At 36.0% G+C, this 20065-nt stretch overlaps 2 protein-coding genes across 12 annotated transcripts in view; one reads left to right on the top strand and one right to left on the bottom strand.

Annotated features, from left to right (window-relative positions):
• Positions 1–2627, top strand: LOC127422481 (uncharacterized). Its single transcript, XM_051666027.1, has 7 exons — positions 1–82; positions 336–444; positions 630–760; positions 840–897; positions 1018–1133; positions 1495–1558; positions 1870–2627. Exons 1-7 carry the CDS (start codon positions 66–68, stop codon positions 2092–2094), a joined length of 720 nt encoding a protein of 239 aa, XP_051521987.1. The 5' UTR covers positions 1–65; the 3' UTR covers positions 2095–2627.
• Positions 2628–3147: 520 nt separating this feature from the next.
• The window catches only part of LOC127422474 (Schwann cell myelin protein), a 34314-nt gene continuing 17396 nt past the window's right edge, over positions 3148–20065 (bottom strand). For 5 of the 11 annotated variants that reach the window (XM_051666010.1, XM_051666011.1, XM_051666007.1 and 2 more), the window contains 14 exons: positions 13373–13666; positions 13130–13165; positions 12347–12688; positions 11484–11780; positions 11212–11320; positions 10999–11046; positions 10781–10807; positions 10623–10676; positions 10477–10521; positions 10333–10359; positions 10150–10194; positions 8643–8711; positions 6604–6619; positions 3148–6484 (listed from right to left, as the gene is read on the bottom strand). In XM_051666010.1, coding sequence (XP_051521970.1) covers positions 6440–6484; positions 6604–6619; positions 8643–8711; positions 10150–10194; positions 10333–10359; positions 10477–10521; positions 10623–10676; positions 10781–10807; positions 10999–11046; positions 11212–11320; positions 11484–11780; positions 12347–12688; positions 13130–13165; positions 13373–13666 — 1454 coding nt within the window. In that variant the 3' untranslated portion in view covers positions 3148–6439. Of the gene's footprint in view, positions 6485–6603; positions 6620–8642; positions 8712–10149; positions 10195–10332; positions 10360–10476; positions 10522–10622; positions 10677–10780; positions 10808–10998; positions 11047–11211; positions 11321–11483; positions 11781–12346; positions 12689–13129; positions 13166–13372; positions 13667–13934; positions 14223–14405; positions 14790–15278; positions 15588–15616; positions 16077–20065 lie in introns of those variants that run through there. The other 6 variants (XM_051666008.1, XM_051666017.1, XM_051666015.1 and 3 more) reach the window with 6 other exon arrangements.

Here is a 20065-nt window from a genome sequence, read left to right as displayed (position 1 = left end):
CTCTCAAGATACTCTATCTGATAATCTTTCCTATTATTCTCCTGTTGATTATCATTACTGCGGCCATGTTTCTGATTCGCAGGTACATTCCTCTTTCCTTTTTCTAAATGTTACCAAAAAAAAAAAAAACATAGCTTTTTTTTTTTTTTTAACAATGCAACTAAGAACCATATTTAAGTGATAGAAATTAATCATAAAATGAACTTGCACTGTTTATAACTTTGCCTGAGCATCAAAAGGCCTTTTAGTTGTTGATTTTAGTTTGTGGTCATCAGAATTATTAGTTTCCTTCTTTCAGTAGCCATCTGTTAATGATTGCGCTTTTTATTTTGCAGGATCATCATCAAGGCAAGATTAGATCAACAAAGTGGAGCTAATGGACCATTGCATTATTTCCCTATATTCCTGTCACGACTTTCTACAGTGACAAACTTGCTTATAATGGTTATTTTATTTCTATTTATTTGAACCACTGGGATACTTAATTTAATTACAGAATAATTAAATTAATGTTGAATTCACCTAAACCTCAGTATTGAACTTTATATGATTTCTATCCACAATAAGCAAAGGCTATAAAATACAGTCAAAGGTGATCAGATTTGCTGTTTGGATATTTGAACACTTAGGGATCTCGAAATAATACCAGAGAGAATCTGTCGATGGCAGGCATTCCTGATCCATGTCGTGGTAGGGATAATCATTCGCATGAAACACTCCATTCCCAAGATCTTATAAGAGCACATGACCCTTGTCCAAGGTAACATCTATAGGACCGATATTGTGGGTCATTAATGCAATTTCACTTTTTGTCATTCAATTAATCTGTTTCTCTTAAGGCCATCGTCTCATACCCACACAGTGTATGCAGCCATTAAACTGCCAGAAATGAAACAGGTGAGAGAATGTATTTAATTTAATAGAACAATATGTCAGAAAATCCCTGTGACAAACAACTGATAGTTTTATAATTAGCAAACTCTTGAGATTATTTATTTTTATTTTTTTGTCTTACAGGGAGGACATTCCCCAAAGCAAAAACAAAAAAGTGGATATCCAGACAATGGCTTGGAAACATCCACAGTAACCTATGCCACTCTGGAGTTTATGGGAAAAAATGAGCCAGCAAAAAGGTAAAATCAGATGTGGAATATGAAAATCAGAAATCAAACTTCAATTATGACTACTGTGAAGACTGATTAAATTATGATTACTGTGAAGAAGATATGTAATTAGTAAAATGTTGGACTGATTTGTACATTTATCCCCACTATTGAAAAGAAAAAAAGAAGAAGAAAAAACAAATAGGCCTATTTAACCATTCCCATCATCACTCATTATGACTATTTATCATTTCCATTCATTTTACTATTAGGGTCAATCTTTGTTGACCCTAATATAACAAAATAAATAAAAAAAATGCAATGTAATGCACTGCTGTTGATTTTAATTATAGTTATTATTGTTATAATAATTATACTATTATTATTTTAGAAAACCTGAAGGTACTGATGATTCCGCAGTCTATGCAACAGAATCAAAAAATAAACACTCAAAGGTATGTTTTCAAATTACACCAGCAATTGAAAATTTAAACTATGAGTTTTACAGAATTATCGTTCCAAGTTAAAGTGGTAGTTACCCAAAAATACACAAAAAAATTAAGTTCTGTCATAATTTGCTCACCCCTATGTTATTCCAAACCTGTATGACTTGCTTTCTTCTATGGAACACAAAAGGAGATTAGAGGAATACTGTTCATTTTCATTGTATGGAAACATGATTGACAGTGAATGGAGACTGTCATTTTTCTTAACTATTTAGAGTACAGCATATTATATTAGTTTCATTATTTCTCCCTCTTCCCAGAATTCCCCATCCGAGCCATCTGATTATGAGAATGTTTCTTTTACGGGTGCTCCTAAACCTCTATTCACAAATATAGACTGGAATTCTGATACCAGTGAAGAAGACGAAATGGATTACGCCAGTGTGTCTTGTTCTGCCAAGCCTAAATATAAGCAGAAGTGTCCTAATAGCAGTTCAAACTCTGATGAAGAGGACAAAACTGTATATTCTGCCATAAAAATATAATTAATGCAAGGAGCAATAGTGTGTTACCAAGTGAAGTATTAAATTCTTAATCTGAATTTAACTTGAGCATTATGTACAATTATGTTGAACTGAAAATGAATATGTAATTGTATTGAAATGATATGATATGATAATTACAATGTAAATATTTTGACACAATGCTAGCTTGCAATACTTTGCCATTCATGTGAAAGATGTGTCAGTCATGGAAGTCATGCAGTATGTTTTTATATAGCATGTTAACTTTCATCAAAGTGCCTTCCACTCCTCTTTTTTTGTAAAGTGCCATTACAATAAGACAATATTGGAATGTTTTGAATTATGCTATAAAGATATTATTCCTTTGTATGTATCACTCAGATGCCATATATTTGTCTGATGAACTCAATGGTGTGAGCATGGAAATATACTTTAATGTTTCTGTAATTGTAACTTTAGTAGCAAACAAGCTGTAAATTGCTTGTTTCGCATTTGAACTGAGCTGAGAAAGAGAATCATGTTTATGTGTTATGATGCAAGTGTTATTGTGTGAATTCTATGATCATCAAATACTTTAAATGTGATTATTTTATTTTTTTTCATCTGAAATATATGTATAATATTCACTTTGGTGTAAAAAAAACAAATATGCAGAAGCATGATTATGACATTTAAATAAAAATAAAAAAATTCTTGAAAGAAACACTTTTTTTGTATTGGAATGCACTAAATAGCCCAGCTAACTGTAATCATTAGCCATTCGATTAGCAAAATTAGATCATGATAAAATGCCATTTCACACTTTACACTGTGATCTTTACAATACATTAATATTAATTATTTTGTGCTACTAAATACACATTATTGTTACTGCTGTTGTCATATATTAGAGTCTTTAATTAAAAGGTCTACATTCCATAACAGCTTGTAGCTACAGCAGGATATGAGCTCTGACAATCCCAATCCTTGTGATATGGCTGAAAAGAGTACAGTGGCACTGAAATCACAAGTAGGAATATAATTGAAATATGGATAAGAGATAACATACCTCCAACATACACACCAAAAGATAGGTTCATGTATTATAGATTTATTTAGCTGTGAATCATTTTAATAGCGAAGCAAACAAGAAGCATTTTTTGTTTTATCAGATACGTTGAACTTTAAAACAGAATTTAGGACTATACAACACTTGGAGACTACTTAAATTAGAAATAATATTTTCACCAACCTCCCCAATAATGCCAAAGAGAGGTAGGCTACAGTACACGCATTACAGTGTTAAGTTCTAAAACATATGCTGTGCTTTATTAACTGTTGTTTAGTCAATACAAACTAGACTCAAAAGCAGACTCTATAAATATGTTTCTGAAATTAAATTACATTTAATAACAAAGTTTTTATTCATTAAAGGTACTGTAAGCGATTTTAGTCGTTCTACTTCTACGAGACAGAGTTGTTGGATTAGCCACACCCACTCTTTCCAAAACACTGCACTTCACAGATACCTAATGAGCTTTATTGAGACCGAAATCATGCAGAAACACTAGTTACACATGTAACTGTGGTTCTGTGAATTCCAGATGACCGCCAGAGGCAGTGTAAACACTACTGGATTATCGCAGCGTCAGCCAGATAGGTCGAGAGAATATACCAACAAAGTCACGTAGTGACGTATGCTGAGCCCTGGGGGTTATAAGCCACAGTAGCTCAGCACTCTGCCTCGGTATGCCTTTCTCGCGCATTCTGAGTGACTAAGAACTCTGGAATTCACAGAACCACAGTTACATGTGTAACTAGTGTTCTGTTTCATTCCTACTGACCGCCAGAGGCAGTGTAAACACTATTGGATGACACATACCAACATAGTCATGAGGAATGCCACCCACCTGATGAAAAATTAAGGCCACTCCTGAAGAACTGCAAAACTCATGGCATGATGAGCAGCAACGTTGACCTTATAAAATCTGGCAAACATGCATGGAGAAGCCCAGGTAGCAGCAGTGCAGATGTCCGCCAAGGAAACTCCTCTAAAAACAGCCCATGAAGATGAGATGGCCCTAGTGGAATGGCAAGTTAGACCCCAGGGCAATGGTTTCCCTGCTGCCTTGTAAGCCATTGTAATAGTTTCCACTATCCAGTTCGACAACCTCTGCTTTGACAGTGGAGCACCTTTCTTCACACCACCATAGCAGACAAATAACTCATCTGACTGTCTAAATTGAGCAGTAGTGTCCATCTAACACTTCAAGGCACGAACAGGACACAAAAGTTGAGCACTTGAATCAGACCCTTAAGTAGTCTGAAAAGAGGCCAGTTCAATGTGCTGGTTTATGAACTGAGGAAGAAGGACTTTTGGAAGAAAAGAAGGATTGGGTCATAGGACCACCCCGGAGTCACCACAATTCGCTAACAGACAGCGCGTGCAACTCACTGACTCGTTTCGCAGAAGCAATAGCCAACAAAAAGCAGTCTTCAAGGATAACCATTTAATGTCAATGCTTTGCAAGGGCTCAAACTGGGATGAGCAAAGGAATGCAAGCATGAGTGGCAAATCTCACACAGGAAAGTGAGGATTCCGAGCAGGCTTCAGACAGCGTGCACCCTTCAGAAAACTGCAGACAAGACCGTGAAAACCAAGAGAAGATCCCCCAAATGGAACATGATATGCAGAAATGGCAGCGACATACACTTTCAATGTGGAAGCCGCTTTGCCCTCCTCCAGTAAATGTTGAAGAAAGCTTATGATGCTCGGAATGTCACACGTTGCAGGATCGAGCCCCTGCTCCTCACACCATGCTGAAAAAAGCTTCCAACGGGAAGCATAAATCTGTCGTGTGGAAGAAGCCCTAGCATTGGAGATGTTGTGAATAACTGCAGGGTCACAATGCTCCAAAGAAGGATTAAACCCAATGGCCAGACCCAAAGCTGCAGACGAGCTGGATCCGGGTGCCAGACGCTGGCCTCCAGATGGGAGATGAGGTCCTTCCTGGGGGGAAGCTTCCATGGATTGCCTGTCAGAAGTCTCAGCAACAAAGGAAACCATGGTCTGGCTGGCCATCACAGTGCCACGAGCAGCATTCTGTGCTTGCACAGGGAGATCCTGTGTAACGTCAACCATAACAGAGGGATAGGTGGGAATGCATATTGTAGGCAGTTCGGCCATTCATGAGACAGTGCATCCTGGCCCAAGGGACTGGACACTTCTGTCGAACCATAAGCGACAATGAGTGGTCATTTCTGAAGCAAAAAGATCCACCTCTGCTCTTCCAAATCGTAGCCAGATCTCCTGCACTACATCTGGATGAAGTCTCCATTCTCCTGGATGTACTCGATCCCTGGAAAGAGCATCCGCTGTCTGGTTGCATGCTCCCGAAATATGAGCTGCCCTCAGTGAAGCGAGTCATGGCTGACGCCATGTCAGGATTTTGTGAGTAAGCTGTAGAGACCTGCGGGATTTCGTGCCGCCCTGGTGGTTCAGATGGAACACTGTTGAGGTATTGTCGGACCGAACAAGAACATGGCGGCCTGCCAGGACTGGCAGGAAATACTTTAAAGCCATGAACACTGCACGTAGTTCCAGCAGGTTGATATGTTCTATGGCCTGGGTCGGTGTCCAGCACCCGCAAATACCCCTCTGATTCCATGTTGCCCCCCACCCTGTGAGGGAAGTGTCGGTCGTGACCAACTCCCGACGAGAGGGAACAACACCCAGGGGCACTCCTGCCTTCAGCAACTCTACCTGTCTCCACCGCCTCAATGCATGTATGCAATGGTGAGAAATTACAATAAGTCGATGGCGATGTCTGGTGGGATCTAGCCGCAAACTGTTGTTCCATAACTGGAGTGGTCTGAGGTGGAGTAAACCCAGGGGAATCACCACTGTAGCAGCCGTAATATATCACTTAACAAAAAACAACCTATCTTAACCAGGCGAGAAAGCGAAAGAGGCAGAGTGCTGAGCTACTGTGGCTTGTAACCCCCAGGGCTCAGCATACGTCACTACGTGACTTTGTTTGTATATTCTCTCGACCTATCTGGCTGACACCACGATAATCCAATAGTGTTTACACTGCCTCTGGCGGTCAGTAGGAATGAAACAGAACGGTTGTTAAAAACAACAGCTGCAAAATAGCACCCTCAACTGACCACTGTTATGAACAACATGGCATAAAAATGCATATTGAGATATCTCAGAACACTTGTTTCATTACTATCTTTCAGGGAGTAGGAACATTTTTTGCATACCTTTTCATGAAAAAAATCGCTTACAGCACCTTTAACCTTTTTATTTCAGCATTAACCTTTTTTCAGAGTCCATCCTTTAAAAAAAATAAAAAACCCACTGTGTTGAACTTTGTTTTCTTCAGGCGTTTCCATATATGTTATGATCAGCATCATAATCATAACCCTTAATGAAATATTTAAAGAAAAAGGGATATTAGTCAATTACATATTTCAGACTGAATTTGAAAACATATAAATTGACTGTTTTCTATGGCATTGTGTAGTAATGGTAAAGATACTCACAGAGTATTTAGGCTGGCTGAGGTGCATGGGGAAAAAATGAAAAGAAGAACAAATGGAAAATGCCATCAATCTTTGCATTTGTAGTTATTCAGTTTAAATGCAAACTTAAAGGCTTTATCATGTTAAATAGTTAAGCTAAATGATTTCAACTAAGTTTTGGACTGCCATATGGCAAAGAAAAGGATCACAGTATTTATGAATGATAATTAGGGCTGTCAATCGATTTCATTTTTTTCAGAATATCCCGATACCATTTTTTGGAGAACAAGTACGAGTAACGATTCTTTCATTTTGATGTGTTTCTGTGTGTTGTTATGACCAAGTTGCTCTGGGCTATTTAATAATAATAATAAAAAAGTGAATTAGCGCTCTGCCTCATAGATATCTAAATTATGTATGTCTATGCACTGCCTGCTGTCATCTGCTACAAACTGGGCATGCGATGCTCATGGCGGTATATTCCGCTTATGAGCCAAGGAGGAGCTCTAAAAGGTATGAGCACTTTGTGTCTTTATGTCAGCACAACACTGGCTCCAAAGATTCACAAGCACTCACATTTAAAGCACTGCATATGCAAACTATATTTTTATCTCATTAAATCGCAGCTTTAGTCTTTAATTTTTAGAAATTTTAGTCTTTCAATCTCACTAGGATATGATGCGATTTTAAATTGCGCGCTGAATGTTTACGGAATGACATTCATACGTCAGATGGTATCGTTTTTTTAGTATCGGAGCATTTTTACGAGTACGAGAACAAGTACATGAGCGCGGCATCGGACTCCACATCCCTTTTTTTATTGAATTACAGTATACATACATATACTGTGTATTTATATAATAAAATAATTCAGTTTGAAATGTATTGCATTATTGTGGTAAAAGCAATAATTAGACAATACAAAAAGTGGCTTTAGAAGTCTTCACTATTCCGTCTGCACTATTTTTAATAGTCAGTTTGTATGGAGGCCTGGGTAGCTCAGCGAGTATTGATGCTGACTACCACCCCTGGAGTCACGAGTTCGAATCCAGGGTGTGCTGTGTGACTCCAGCCAGGTCTCCTAAGCAACTAAACTGGCCCGGTTGCTAGGGAGGGTAGAGTCACATGGGGTAACCTCCTCGTGGTCGCGATTAAGTGGTTCTCGCTCTCAATGGGGCGCGTGGTAAGTTGTGGTGGATCGCGGAGAGTAGCATGAGCCTCCACATGCTGCGAGTCTCCGTGGTGTCATGCACAACGAGCCACGTAATAAGATGCATGGATTGACGGTCTCAGAAGCAGAGGCATCTGGGACTTGTCCTCCGCCACCCGGATTGAGGTGAGTAACCGCGCCACCAGGAGGACCTACAAAGTAGTGGGAATTGGGCATTCCAAACTGGGAGAAAAGGGGATAAAAAATAAATAAATTTAAAAAAATGTCGGTTTATGTACATGTGCATCAGGTGGATGCTTTTGGAGCATCTCAGGTTTTCAGCGTCATAAATGCTGCATTTTTAGGACACTGGTGCAAGTTAAAAGTAGTAGAGACTTTGCAAATTGCTCCTCGAGACCCCTGCATCTTGTTGTGCTTTGTCCTGCTGTCAAGAATGTGCCCTGTGTGACCTGCTTTCATTCTGTGGCTGAGCTGCTTGTATGCTTTGATGAGGTACATGTACAGCCCCCTACTAATGCGGCTCGGAAAAACAAAACGTTGCATGTACTTCAGGCTTGAATTGCTCCGATGATAAGAAAAATATGTACTTTTATTACGAGATTTACTTATGGGTCAGGGGGCATCATTAATTGTGTTAATTTTTTAACACGTTCTTTTTAATAAAATTAATCGCACTAAATTAACACATTAAATCGACAGCCTTAATTCTAAGACTTTGTAAACAAACACTTTGTAGCAGGAAAATGTGTTCATTTTGTACATTTTTAATAATCAAACTGTAACTTCTGTTCTACAATCTGTTGTACCATTGTAGAGAATGTAATTATTAAGGGGAGGAATCTTAGTAGAATGGGGACTGTATTATGACACATTTTAGTATGCACTATACCTTTTTGGTGATGGTTTATAAGGTTTGGAGATAGGCTTGTTTCCTGACACTGTACATATGTTGTTTGACCTGTAAACAGAGTATAATTTCATGTTGTGTACTAATTTGGTACTGAGTCCATTCTCACAACGATAAAGGGTGAAGCTATGTATTTTGATTGTCAAATTGTTTTAATATATACAGTACATGTGATTAGATAATACATTGTATGTTTTATTTTCTGTTTGATTTCAAATCTCAATTTATCATATCTCAGTTTATTAATGTTCTTTGCCTAAATCCTGCATAGTCCACATGATTCCAGTTGATGGAATTACGCTCACAAATGAGAATGTGTATGAAGGTAAAATTGTGCCTAAATGATTTGCATGAACAGAGTAAGATTTGTGAAAGCATAAATCAAAATGCAAGTGTAAAAAGCAATTGCATGCGCACAGAACGTTTTGTAGGTGTAAATCAAGTTGCAAGTGTAAGAAAAAATATTAGCAATACATAAGTGTAATTCATGTGTTGTGAATTGGTAATTGCGTATTAACATAAAGCAAATGTGGTATTTATTCTTCTGACTTGGTAAGTGTAATTGATAAGTGTAATTCAAGTGTTGTGAATCTGTAATTGCGTATTAACATAAAGTAAATGTGGTATGTATTCTTCTGCCTTCTTTCTTTTTTCGTGCTTACCATTTTTGCACTGTTTTTGCACCTAAACATGGCCAAAAACATTGCAAACCTGCAATCAGTGATTTATTTACACATTTGTAGTAGTTTATTTTACACATACAGAAAGATTCTATGTGGTCAATCCGTTTTGCTGTTCATGACACCCTTTCTTTGCTTGCATATTGCTGATTGCAGGCTTGCAATGTTTTTGGCCATGTTTAGGCGCAAAAATAGTGCAAAAATGGTAAGCACGAAAAAAGAAATAAGGCAGAAGAATACATACCACATTTACTTTATGTTAATACGCAATTACAGATTCACAACACATGAATTACACTTATGCAAAGCATTAAATTATTGCTAATATTTGTTTCTTACGCTTGTAACTTCAGTTACGCTTTTACAAATCTTACTCTGTGCATGCACATTTTTCTATCACGCTTGTAACTTCAGTTATGCTTTTACAAATCTTACTCTGTGCATGCAAATTTTTCTATCATGCTTGTAACTTCAGTTACGCTTTTACAAATCTTACTCTGTGCATGCACATTTTTCTATCACGCTTGTAACTTCAGTTACGCTTTTACAAATCTTACTCTGTGCATGCAAATCATTTAGGCATTAGTTTACCTTCATAAATGTGTCTATTTTAAAAGACTACTGCATCATATGAAAAAGATTTTGGATTGAAGCATGAATCAAGATAAAAATAAAGCTGAGAAAATAAGAAAACAAATGAATCAATCTCCACAAATAACACATTTTTGTTATTACAAGTCTGTTTGTTATTGTTATTAGCTTTAAATTAAATTTTAGTCAATTAAATTTTAGTAGAGAAAAATACTGACTTGTATTCTACTCTCAGATGTGCATCAGATCTGGGTGAGTGATGTCTGCAAAAAAGGATTTTAATATTCAGTAATAAAAAAAAAAAAAAATATATATATATATATATATATATATATATATATATATATATATATATATATATATATATATAAAAAAAATGAACAAAAAATGTGGATGATTACCTGGAAAATTGGCTCCAGATGCTCCGTCTGTTGAATAAGGTGATGTTGAAATAATCTTTTTGTTTATTTGATTGTAAATATGTTTATAGTTTTGTACTATGTATGTTTCATTTTTGGTAATTTTTAATTCTATTTTCAACCTACCTTTTTTCAGGCCTTGGTGGTCTTTCAGTGGTGTATTCAGTGTGCCTATTGTAGATTAGAACTGGTTAGTGCAGTGGGCATATTTGGTCCAGTAACATAGACCAATACTAACCAAAATAATGCTTAGTTGTTTATGTTGTACTTGCCTGGTATCACTCCTGTTTCCCCTGTTAGTCCAAGCTACTTTTCCTTCAGAAATTCTACAATAATTTGGAGTAAAAGTTTTAAAAAGTTTTAGTGTCAAGGCTGAATATGGAATTGAAATACGTCGATGTGAGGTAAGTTCAATAATGATCACTCCAACCTTGAGAATCTGTTCCAAAGTGACCTCCTACATCAGAGAATGAGATTAAAATTCGTAGTTTTAATGTATATATATATATATATATATATATATATATATATATATATATTTTTTTTTTTTTTTTAGTTTTTTTTTAGTTTTTAGCTTGTTGAAAACTTAAACTCTTAACATTATTTAGGGGGGAAAAAAAACATGAGATAAGTGTATACATACTGTACCTCTGTTCAGGTCGTGTTAGTGACCCTTGCATATCATCAGGGGGAATTCTACAATTAATAATAACAATGTGAAAGTGAGAAGATGACAATGCTAAATAAAATAACTACAGTATATAATAACAGGATTACAGATAAATATATGAACAGATAACACTGACTTTCTGTAACAAAATAAGCACAAACCTTCAGAAACACACACACACACACACAAACCTGTGTCGCCTCCTGTATATGATGACCACAAGTATGCAGCTGAGGAGGATAACAAGTAAGGGTACTACGACATAAGGCCAAAGAGTATCCCATCCAACACCCTGGACTCCTATTATTTTCAAAAAGATCATCATTCCCATCATCAAATACAGTTAAAATAAATCCCTTCTGGATCTCTTTTCATTGGGGTCCTGATTTGACATAATGACCAGGCTGACTGTACATTATGCTTTACAAAAGGTTTGGATGTAACTGTATAAGTCTGTACTCACTCCTAATATTTAGAGAGGCAGCATTTTCTTCTGTTTTGCCTCCCCAAAACTTGGCACTACAAACAATGTCTTCTTCCTGTTCATATCCGGATGGTATAAAGATCACAGTAGATGTTGTTTCCCAGACGCCTCCACCCACGTGCTGGTGGCTGTTAGTTGTTCGGGCAGTTGGGGTGTTCCAGGTGATGGTTGGGGGGTGAGAAGGGCATGTGTGACTGACTGAGCATTTGACAGTGACGCGTGTCCCAGGCTCGATGTTTTCAGGGAGGGGTGACATCACAGGTTTGTCCGGAGAGGCTTTATTGTTTTTTTTACAAGAGACAAAAGGAGGAACAAATATTGGTTCACATTAGTTCTGGGGTTTGTTTAATATTAAAGCTGAAGTGTGTGATTTCTGCAACACTAATGTATCCAAACAGAATTGCAAACAGCTTCCACTACCCCATCTTCTAGTGGTTGTATACAAAGATACAAACTCACAAGCTGTAATAATTAGTCTAGTTGGCTTGTACAAAAAAAAAAATAAATAAATAAATTTTTATTTCCATAGGAAAAAATATACAAAACAACAAATTATGAACTTAACCATAAAGTCTATCCCCAGACCCAAAACCTGAACCATGAGGCTTGCTAAAAGTTGATGCCTGTTTTGTCTCGATTTGTAATTCTGTTTGTTGATTGGTTGGTCTCTAATAGCATACTTTTCGTTGACATATTCAGCTGGGATGCGAGAACTAATTTTAACATCTAAAAAAAAAACACACATCGGCTTTAAATATACTTGTCGAAAATGCAACTGTACACATTAAAATTGACATTTGTATGTGAAAAATAATCACACATATTTCTTGGCTTATTTTCACCTCGCATTATAATGAACACACAGCTGTTGTTGAAGCTGTACTTCTCATTTTCCTTTTCTGCTCGGAAGCAGAATGGTCCGTTATCATGCGTTTGCACCTTATCAATCTCCACAGTACAGTTCTGCTCGTCTGGGTTCCCAAGGAGTCTTGTACGGCCTTTAAAGTTGTCTAAGATGTTGCTCGGGCCAGTGTGGAACATGTAGCCACCATTTTTGGTGACCCAAAGAACCCGAAGTCGGGTGACATATTCTTCCTTAATCTTGAAACTGCATGGTATCACCACACAGGAACGAGGCAATGCTGTAATCTTGGGCACCACGGATGCCTCATAATGGATAAAGGCTAAAAGGATGTAGCATGTTATTGATTATTCATTATTATGAATAAATAACTGCAATTACCATTGCTGATGATTTAAAGGAAAAGTTCACCCAAAAATTATAATTCTTTCATCATTTTCTCAATAAATGTGCATGCGTCAAACATGAGGAAGAAGACATGGATTAAACCACTAGAGTTGCATGGACTGCATGGCTTTATATCCTTTTTGAAGCTTTGAAGTTTTGGACCCCATGGACTTGCATTGTATGGATATAAACACATCATATCTCATTCAAAAAATATTTATTTTTGTTCCATAGAACAAAGAAAGTCATATAAGTCTGATAAGGCATAAGAGTGAATAAAGATGAGAGAATTATCATTTTTGGGTTTACTATTCATTTGAAGTGCATGTCATTGATGTCAAAATAATAATGGCCACAGAGAAAAAAAAAAACATACTTTCATTCTGGACTGGATTCACTGGTTTCACATACTCTGTAAGAGAATCAATATGGGAAACAATATGAACAAGCTTAATCATTTCTTGAAGGAAATACCAGTGTTTGCAAAGCAGCAAAAAAGAAAAGAAAAAAAGAACTCATCAAATAATGTTGATATTTTTAGGTGCTGCATTTCAAGCACTGTCATGACAAGACATGGAGAAAGCACACACATCATGAATGATGCTTTCATATTACTCACGTTGTACACGTAAAACAACATGTTTTTTAATTTCTCCTCCAGAAAATGTTGCAGTGCATATCAATTTCTTCTCGTTGTCTTCTTTTGCACCAAGAAAGGTTATGTTGGAAAAGGTGACCATATCTAACCCTGGAAGCTTTTTATTCCCCATTGAGACCTGCATGTTCTCATAGTTCCATGTGATGGTTGGATTCTCTTTCTGGCAGGAATGGTAGACGGTGCAGATGAAGTTCTTTCCAACACCCTCAATGACATCTGCCAGTTCAGGCTCAATAATTATGTTATAATGAACACCTGAAATTTAAATTGAAATCTTGTAATTGCATCCACTTTGACATAGCAGTTTTTTCAGAGCTGATTTTACACAATTCTCCAAACAAAGGTCAATGTTCTCAAAACAATTAACAGCCATTTGAATTTTTTACAAATGGATTGTAAATTTTTTTGATTTCATAAAATTTACATAATTTTCTTTACACTGACAGTACGATTTTAGAATGCAAATCTCAAGCAAACATTTAACATTGTGTATGCTCTATGAATATATTCATTTTTTACTCACATTTGGCATTTTTGTTCTTTGTATCTGTTACTGTTATTCCACCATAATATGTTACAGAACACTCAATATCTGAGCTCTCAGCCTTTACGACACCCGTGCGTGTCAGAGTGATTTTCCAAAGGCCGTCTTTAATGTCCTTTCTCTCTATATGGTCAGATCCTTCTATGCCTTTCAGAGTGATGACTGGTTCACTGTATGGACAGGTGTGGAAAGTGACACATGCCACTGTAATGGTGTCACCAGTCCTATCACCTCCATAGATATAGATGCTGGGCTTCTGTGGTTGTGCTAAAATAAACAGAAGCATAAGAATTAGTACATCATATAAATGTTTTTAGAGAATCTCATTTCCTCTGTATTCAACCATTAGTTTTTTAACCAATTAACTTGGTAGATTAGAGCCAATCTGGGAGAAGCATCACACAATGAATAATGGTTATTATATTTAAAGAACAAATAATATTCACATACTGTCAACCAGAATTGTGGAGGTGACATCATAAAACTTGTAGGTGCGCCATCCAACATTTTCTGGGTCAATCCAGGTATATATTTTCTCTCCGTGGTGGGATAGGTCCAGCCTTTTGATCACAAGACTGCAACCTCGATTTGATGGGTTTCCATATAAATCAGTTTTCCCACTGAACTTGTCAATGACCTGGTTTGGATTCAAAGGATCACAAACTAAAGGATAGCCCTTAGAGACCCACTGATACCACACAACCCTAAGTGGGTTAGTGGGTGGGTTTGATGTGTAGTAGAAAGAACATGGAATAACCAGACAGGAACCACTGAGGCCATGAATTTCCTTCGGCATTTTCACCTCCCATGCCAAAGTATCATACAGCAGAATAACTGTGGGACATAGTAGTGCAAGGACATATTCAAGAATTTTGGGCTAAAATGTAATAATTTAAAAATCAACCATTAAAAAACAAATATCAGTTGACTACTACTGATAGGGGTATGTAGTCATTACAGCCCTGGAAAAGGGTTAACTTTTATTACTGTAATTAATATATAATTCTTGATTTGTCAACAGAAATTAGATTTTTAAAAATTAATTATTTGTTTTTGCTTTGAACAAACAGAAAAAAGCAGTGTGACACTGCATTTATACAGCAGCATTTTGTAATGATTATTTTTTTTTAAAAGACCTAAGAAAAGCCATTGATGTTTACTGTCTCAATCTCAATTTTTTTAAATACATTTTTGCAAACATTTACTGTGAAAGAATTTCAGAAGCCCAATAATGTGCATCACAAAAAAAAAAAAAAAAAAAATGTATTAAAAAAAAAAAAAAAAAAATGTATTAAAAAAAATAAAAAACAAAACAGGCACTACCTTGGAAAAGTAAATGAAGTAAGAGAGGTCCTTTCATGTTCCCTTGTAACAGGATTGCTCTATCCAAAAACAAAAAACAATGCTAAATTGATTTGAATGTTTAAAAATCAAGATTAAAATATAAGTAATACAGTGTCCAGAACTGCAAACAGTGGACATGTTATTCAAGGGACTTTACCACCTAAATAACATTTTAGAATAACATTTAAAATTCTTTGCGCTTCTTGCCCATCCTCAATTGTCTTCAGCTTGTCCATTTTAACCAACATAAACCATACTGTACTACAGTCAGACAAGAAAATGGTCAAAAAATACAGTAAGATTAAAACTTAACATACCTTTTTCTTTCTTATTTTGCCCAAATCGTGTACATGCAAGTGGATTATATGAGAACCTTTTAGCAAGTTGATCAAACAGAAAATAAGAGAAGTGAGAATAAGTGTGTTTCACCGTGAGGAAGGAATTGAAGATCAGTTTCCAAAAGATGCTTATTGTATTTCTTGCTTCAGTGTCTACGCCTCCAAAATGCTAAATATATTCTTGTTAATGTCAAGTGACTCACTCACCCCATTTTAAAACAATGTGTTTTAGTTATATTTGTGGTGTGTAATCACTTTTTAATAAAGCATGTAAAGACACCTATGTGTGAAGTCACTAAGTGGGATCTGTATATATAATGACCATAAAAACTATATGGACACTTAAAGGGTTAGTTCACCCAAAAATGAAAATTCTCTCATCATTTACTCATCCTCTTGCCAGATGTGTATGGCATCGGATGTGTATGACTTTCTTTCTTCTGCTGAACATAAACAAAGATTTTTAGAACAACATCTCATCTCTGTAGGTCCATACAATGCTAGGGAATTGTGATCAGGCCTTTGTAGCTCCAAAAAGCAGATACAGCATATACATAATCCATCAGACTCCAGTGGTTTAATCAGTGTCTTTTGAAGTGATCCAATTGGTTTTGGGTGAGAACACATCAAATTGTAACTCCTTTTTCACTGTACAGCCGGACAGCAGTCTACTTGGCGATTTGCTTTCAAGCTCGATCACACTTCCTATAGCGCCATGTAGCACTCTGCTTGAAATCAAGATCGTGCCTAAAGACTGCAATGGCAAGATGTACAGTTACATTCCGGTCTATATTTTGGTAAAATCAACTGGATCACTTCAGAAGACATGGATTAAACCACTGGAGTCGTATAGATTACTTTTATGCTGACTGTATCTGCTTTTTGGAGCTTCAAAGGCCTGATCACTATTCACTTGCATTGTATGGACCTACAGAGCTGAGATATTCTTCTAAAAATCTTTGTTTGTATTCAGCAGAAAACAGAAAGTCATGCACATATGGGATGGCATGAGGGTGAGTAAATAATCCCTTTATGCCACACTTAAAAAGGTAATGCTCTCATTGCATTAATTTATAAAATAGCAAACCAAGCAGCATTTATGTTAAACAATAGTAAAATCACACTTTTTGCAAAAAGTTTGTTTTAAATGATAAAAAAAAACAAAATAGCCTATATACTGTTCAAAATTTCGTCAAAACGTGCTTGTACACTTTTTCAAAATAATTAGAAAGTTAGCAAACAAAATGCTGGCTTCGAAAAAAGGTCTAGGATACATGCTTTGTTCTGTAATGCAATGATATTAATTTTAAGGACATTTAAAAATTTTGGGGCCACTGCACATATCTGGCCTACCACTAAATGAAAATTCTACTCTGGATGATTTTTAGTAAAGTGAGATAGAAGTATCCTGGTGCTGAGACTAACCATTTTTTAAAAAAAAAGAGTAAGATGATATCTCTGGGTATGATTGTACTTTATTTTAAATCTTTTGATGTTCTGGAAAAATCTAATGATCTGTAACCTTATCAGACCTAGAATGATCCATCTTGTTCAAAGGTGGTGGTACAACACATACACAAAAACAACATAAAAGAGAGATTAATTCTTTAATTATGAGTAAGCTGCAAAATCATATTTAATATTCAGAGCATTTGATTTTTTTTTTAACATCATGTGACCCTGCTTAAACATGCGTGGATGTTGTATTTTGGCTTCACTATATGCAATGCATAATTCAAATTAATTTAAACCAACTGATCAGTTCAGGAGACACTGGGCTGTCAGTAAAGGGTTAAACTTTCGACGCACAGAGTCACGTGACAAAACAACATAGCGCTGACCACAGCGGCATTTGTCTTTGGGAGAAATGCCAACAAAACTACACCTGGTAAGAAACCTAATTAAGTGTTTACATTGTAAGCTGTTTGAGTCAAAAGATTAGAGTTCCATCCAATGTGCCAATTTTTTTGTATTTTTTTTCCTCCCAATTTAGAATGCCCAATTCCCAATGTGTTCTAAGTCCTCGTGGTTGCGTAGTGATTCGCCGTAGTGAAGCGCAAAAAACATGAATAACCAACACTCCTGGACACATAATGAACAATTTGATAAAAGAAAACCTGACTATAGCTTGGTATTATTGAAAATTTCACAAATTACTCCCGCTGTCCAGATATGTTGCCATCAATGTTTAGAAAAAACAAGTGGTGTAGATTTTGTTTTGTTTTTTGCATGTCTATTAGGTGCTACTAATTACAAATCAAAAAGGGAAATGGAAAATGCAAACAGCCACGCTCGGGTCTCAGGAGGTTAAATCAGTCATGCATCTTAAACACAGAAATCCAGAATTAACCATTACATAAACTTCATAGCTTAACCATACTGCTGAAGAGAGCAAGATAATGTAACTCAATTTGTCCTCTACAAATATACAAATAAAAATATACTACAGTAAGTAGTATGTGTTAAGTATAAAAGCATGTGTTGTGTTGCAAGTCATAAAATCTTTATACTATTTTTTTTTTTTTTTTTTTAAGAGCATTTTTGGATCTTTTTAAAAACACTGTTCAGAGCCCATTTTGGTCATTTGGTCATGTATACCGTAGCACTTTCATCAGACATTGCCATATAAGTTCATGTCGGATATGTTGGTGTAATCAGCATCATAATCATAACCCTAAAAATAATATGTCAAGAGAAACAGAAATACAAGTCAGGGGTGTCATTCAACATATTTTGGGCATGATTTAAAGTCAAAATAATTGAGTCTGTTTTCTACAGTGTAATCAAGTAATGATAGAGATACATTTTATACTCACAGAGCAGGATTTTGGCTGACTGAGGTGCATGTGGGAAAAATAAGAGTTTATAAATAACTTAAAAAGTCTTTTACCATGGCAAACTGTGAAGCTAAAGTATTTAGTAGTGTTGGGACTATTAATAGACTTCAGTACAAAATCACTTTGTATTATTTGATTTATTCTAATTTTCATCACTATCTTTCAGATGGAAAAGGCAAGAAACAAGTTCTTATAAGATAGTTTATTATGACACACTTGATTACAAGGTAATCTATGCCAGGTAACATTCAATGCAAAAAGGTAGGATATTGTTTCAAATGCACTATACCTCTTTGGTGATGGCATACGAGGTTTGGAAAAAGGCTCGTTTTCGGACACCGTAAATACATTGCTTGACCTGTGAAAATAATTTTATTAGCTGCTTTGAAATGTTCTGTATTGTGAAAATAAAATAAAAATGACTTGACAAAGAGTATGCTTTTCTTCTACAACAAATGTTGATTGAATACATCAATGGGACTTTTTCAGAGTTATCTATTCAAGATCATCATAAAAAAAAAAAAAAAAAAAAAAAATATGTAGAAGTTTATAATCCTATGCTTGAAACAAGTATGCTAATAGGAGAAAAAAAATAGCTTTTGTATACCTATATTGTATACCTTGCAAGTTTTGCCATATCTAGACATTACACGTCTTCAAGGAATAGTTCACACAGCATTTAAAACTATGTCTTATGTAATGTAATACTGGCCTCCATTAAATTTGCATGTACGATCAAACCAGTGTGATTACACTAGCCTCTAAGTATAGGTCTCTGCGGAACAATAATAGGCGTTTTCAGACTGGGATGGGTGTTTCTAAACTATCCAATGAAAGTAGGGAATCTCAATGTAGTAATCATCGGACGTTTCCAAAGCAGGATGGGCGTTTCTAAACTATCCAATAAAAGTAAGGAATCTCCATGGTTTGAAAACACCCACTGTTTGGGCTCAGAGGCGTATGATCAAACCAGTGCGATCTGCATTCGTGCTGCTGTTTACCAGCAAAAGAGTGACTGAAGTGGTTATCATAATGAATCAGCTGCTCAAATAGTTTTTTCAACATCACAATACAGTATATTATTTTTTTTTATGTTACAAACATTCTAACAATCACTAAATAAAAGCTTAAAGCTGTACCCGTCAGAGCGCACTGTTTTTATGCAACGATGCGTCCATGTTTTCTGACGTAAAACAAAGGATATACAAGCTAGTCAGTCCACTCGAGCCTTCTCCTTTTCCATCCATCACTCATTCTAACCACTTCCATTGCTGGGAAAGTGGAAGGGCTAGGTTTTTAGAACCTTCTATGCTTCTATGACTCAGAATGCCATGCAGCATAGAGCTGTTCAGCTTGTAGTCTAAAAACCCAGAAGAGAATTCGCCATGGGATCCTATAATGGGGTTTTTGAACTTATGAGTAAAATAAGGTCTGTGGTAAACATTAATTGATGATTTGTGGAGGTTTGTTCTACAACATGAATAACACACAGTCATACCTCAAACGTGAATTCTGAAGCCGTATTGAAACATATACTTTAAAAAAAAAATTAAAGGCAGCGTCAAAATTCACGTTTGAGGTATGAAAGTGT

The sequence above is a fragment of the Myxocyprinus asiaticus genome, chromosome 31 (genome assembly GCF_019703515.2).
Source record: "Myxocyprinus asiaticus isolate MX2 ecotype Aquarium Trade chromosome 31, UBuf_Myxa_2, whole genome shotgun sequence".
Classification (NCBI taxonomy): Eukaryota; Metazoa; Chordata; class Actinopteri; order Cypriniformes; family Catostomidae; genus Myxocyprinus; species Myxocyprinus asiaticus.
The sequence above is the reverse complement of the archived record's forward strand: the minus strand, read 5'-3'. Positions and strand labels throughout refer to the sequence as shown.